This window comes from Vicia villosa, linkage group LG6 (assembly GCF_029867415.1).
Source record: "Vicia villosa cultivar HV-30 ecotype Madison, WI linkage group LG6, Vvil1.0, whole genome shotgun sequence".
Taxonomy (NCBI): Eukaryota; Viridiplantae; Streptophyta; class Magnoliopsida; order Fabales; family Fabaceae; genus Vicia; species Vicia villosa.
This window is the reverse complement of record NC_081185.1, coordinates 165,385,405-165,387,803: the sequence shown is the minus strand read 5'-3', so window position 1 is coordinate 165,387,803 and position 2,399 is coordinate 165,385,405. Positions and strand designations below refer to the sequence as shown.

The 2,399-nt window shown below is 32.6% G+C and overlaps 1 protein-coding gene across 1 annotated transcript; it reads right to left on the bottom strand.

Annotated features, from left to right (window-relative positions):
• Window positions 1-319: 319 nt before the first annotated feature.
• On the bottom strand, window positions 320-1,230 carry LOC131611005 (peroxiredoxin-2E, chloroplastic). Its single transcript, XM_058883120.1, has one exon. It carries the CDS (start codon window positions 1,078-1,080, stop codon window positions 427-429), a length of 654 nt encoding a protein of 217 aa, XP_058739103.1. The 5' UTR covers window positions 1,081-1,230; the 3' UTR covers window positions 320-426.
• Window positions 1,231-2,399: the final 1,169 nt, after the last annotated feature.

The following is a 2,399-nucleotide window of genomic DNA, read 5'->3' as shown; positions in this document are numbered from 1 at the left end:
ACCGACATCTCATTCAGGACACCGGCGATACCAATAATAATTTTAAAAACTAATAATTAAATGTAATCACAAATATCGGTATCAGCGTGGGTGTTCGACACAGACTCAGACACACCATTTTTCATAGAGATGTTTCTCATAGATGTCGGGGCTACATAAGTTTGCATCAATGTGATTTTAGCAAAGCTTCACAATCACCATGATTTCCTCAAACAGTCAAATTATAATTCCCTATGCAATCAATTCACCACAAAAATTCAATTTTTTTATCATCAGCACAGCACAAGATAAAGATGATTAGCACATAAAACAACACCAATTAGGTCAAATCAAATCCACGTTATTATTAATCAAACCAAAACTATCAAAGTGCATCAACCTAAACCGATTGAAGAAACAAGAAACTCACATTACAACCCAAAAATTTCAGAGAACTTCAAGGATATCATCAGGACCACTGAAAGTAAAAGCACCACCTTCCTCCAAATTGAATAGCTTAACAACCCCATCTTCCGCCAACAAAGCGTAACGTCTTGACCTAACCCCCAATCCAACTGGTTTATCACTCAAATCAAGCTCTACCCCAATCGCCTTCGTGAAATCGCCATTCCCGTCAGACAAAAGCAGCACTTCATCGTTCACCTTCAAATCCTCCTTCCACGCTTTCATCACGAAAGCATCGTTCACTGAAATGCACGCGATGGTGTCGACGCCTTTCGCCTTTAGCTCGGCTGATTTCTCCACGAATCCGGGAACGTGTTTCTGGGAGCAGGTGGGTGTGAAGGCTCCCGGGACGGCGAAGAGGACGGCTTTTTTGCCTTTTGTGAGGTCGGAGACGGTTATGGTTTTGACGTCACCGGCGGGGTCGAGGAAGGAGAAGGTGGATTCAGGGAGCTTGTCGCCGACGGAGATTGTGGCGGAGATTTTTGGGGAGGAGGAGAATCTGAGGGGTTTTGGGTGGAGGCGGTTGAGTTTGAGAGGGAGGGTGAAGGTGGAGGATAGGGTTTTGGTTTTGGAAGATAGGAGTGAGGTGGTGGTGGAAGATGAGAGGAGCCTGGAGAAAGTGAGAGAGGTTGCCATTGTTGATTTGAGATAGTGAGAGAGTGGAGACAAGGTGTTTGTGAAATTGATTGAATGAAAAGAGTGAAGATGACGAATCTTGTTATCTCAGCCTCACCACAAAACTAGGTTTCTTCTAGTTGCTACTTGTTGGCTTCTTGTTATTCTGCCAGGTAGCACTATCTCAATATAACATCTCATTTTCTGTTTACTACCGAATTTTTTCGGACAAATAATTTAATATACAAAATATTGTAAAAAGAAAGAGTAGAACTTTATGATAAATTTATTGCTTAAAAAAGTTTTTTATTTTTAATACCAAAAAAAAAGTTTTTTATTTTTATTTAAAGTTTGTGTTTTTTTATATAGATAAATACGTTTGATATTTCACAATTACCTATAAAAACATATTCGTTAAAGTGCTCAAAATATTTTCATTTATATATTTTTACATTTTTCAGGCTAAATATAAAATAATTTTAATGAGTATTTTGAAAATAATTTATAATTTACAGTTAAATAGTTAATTTAAAATTGTGTCAAAATTTTAATTTTTTTTTAATTTTAAATAAAAACATAAATTTATTTTACATGCATTATCTAAATTTGAGATCATAAGGAATATTTTTATGTTTTTTATAATATTGACTAAAAGAGACTTTAAAATTCATGTAAAATTTAAAATTCAATTTTGCAGTATATTAAATTGTACTGTATGAATTTAATTGTTATCTATTGCCAATATAAATAATTCTATATTATTAATGCATCATAATTATTTAATTATATTATTATAATAAAAAAGTTAAAACTAAAATTAAATATTTCAAATCAATCGATAGTTATGATTAATTAACAGTATAAAAAAATTATATTATTTATGTATTTCAGTCAAATTCAAATTGTATTTTTAAAAATTCATTTTTACTTGGTAACTTTTATTTATATATTTGACCGGTGAAAATTGAATGGATGTGTTTGTTTGATATAGTATTGAACAAAATAATGAAAACATTGTTAAGCTAGAGATTAGTACAATGTAGGAAGAAGACAAATAGATTAGGTGGTCCGCGGAAATAGATGAATCCAAGAGTAGCTGTTGATATTTTCACCATCCTTGTAATTGTCATCAGGGACCCTGCCTACATGGAAGACTCCCCACCATATTGTTCGAACCGATTGAGCATTAACTTCCAAATTAGATTTTATCTTTTTGAAATTTGAGAATAGAAAATGGATGATGTAGTAAATGTGTAAATTAATTTTACACTAGTGATAAGTGATAACCATATATTTTATCTCAATATTATATAAAAAATAATATTATTTATAATTAACAA

Excerpts from the sequence above, each read along its gene's own strand:
- LOC131611005 (XM_058883120.1), bottom strand. The coding sequence starts at position 1,080 with ATGGCAACCTCTCTCACTTTCTCCAGGCTCCTCTCATCTTCCACCACC.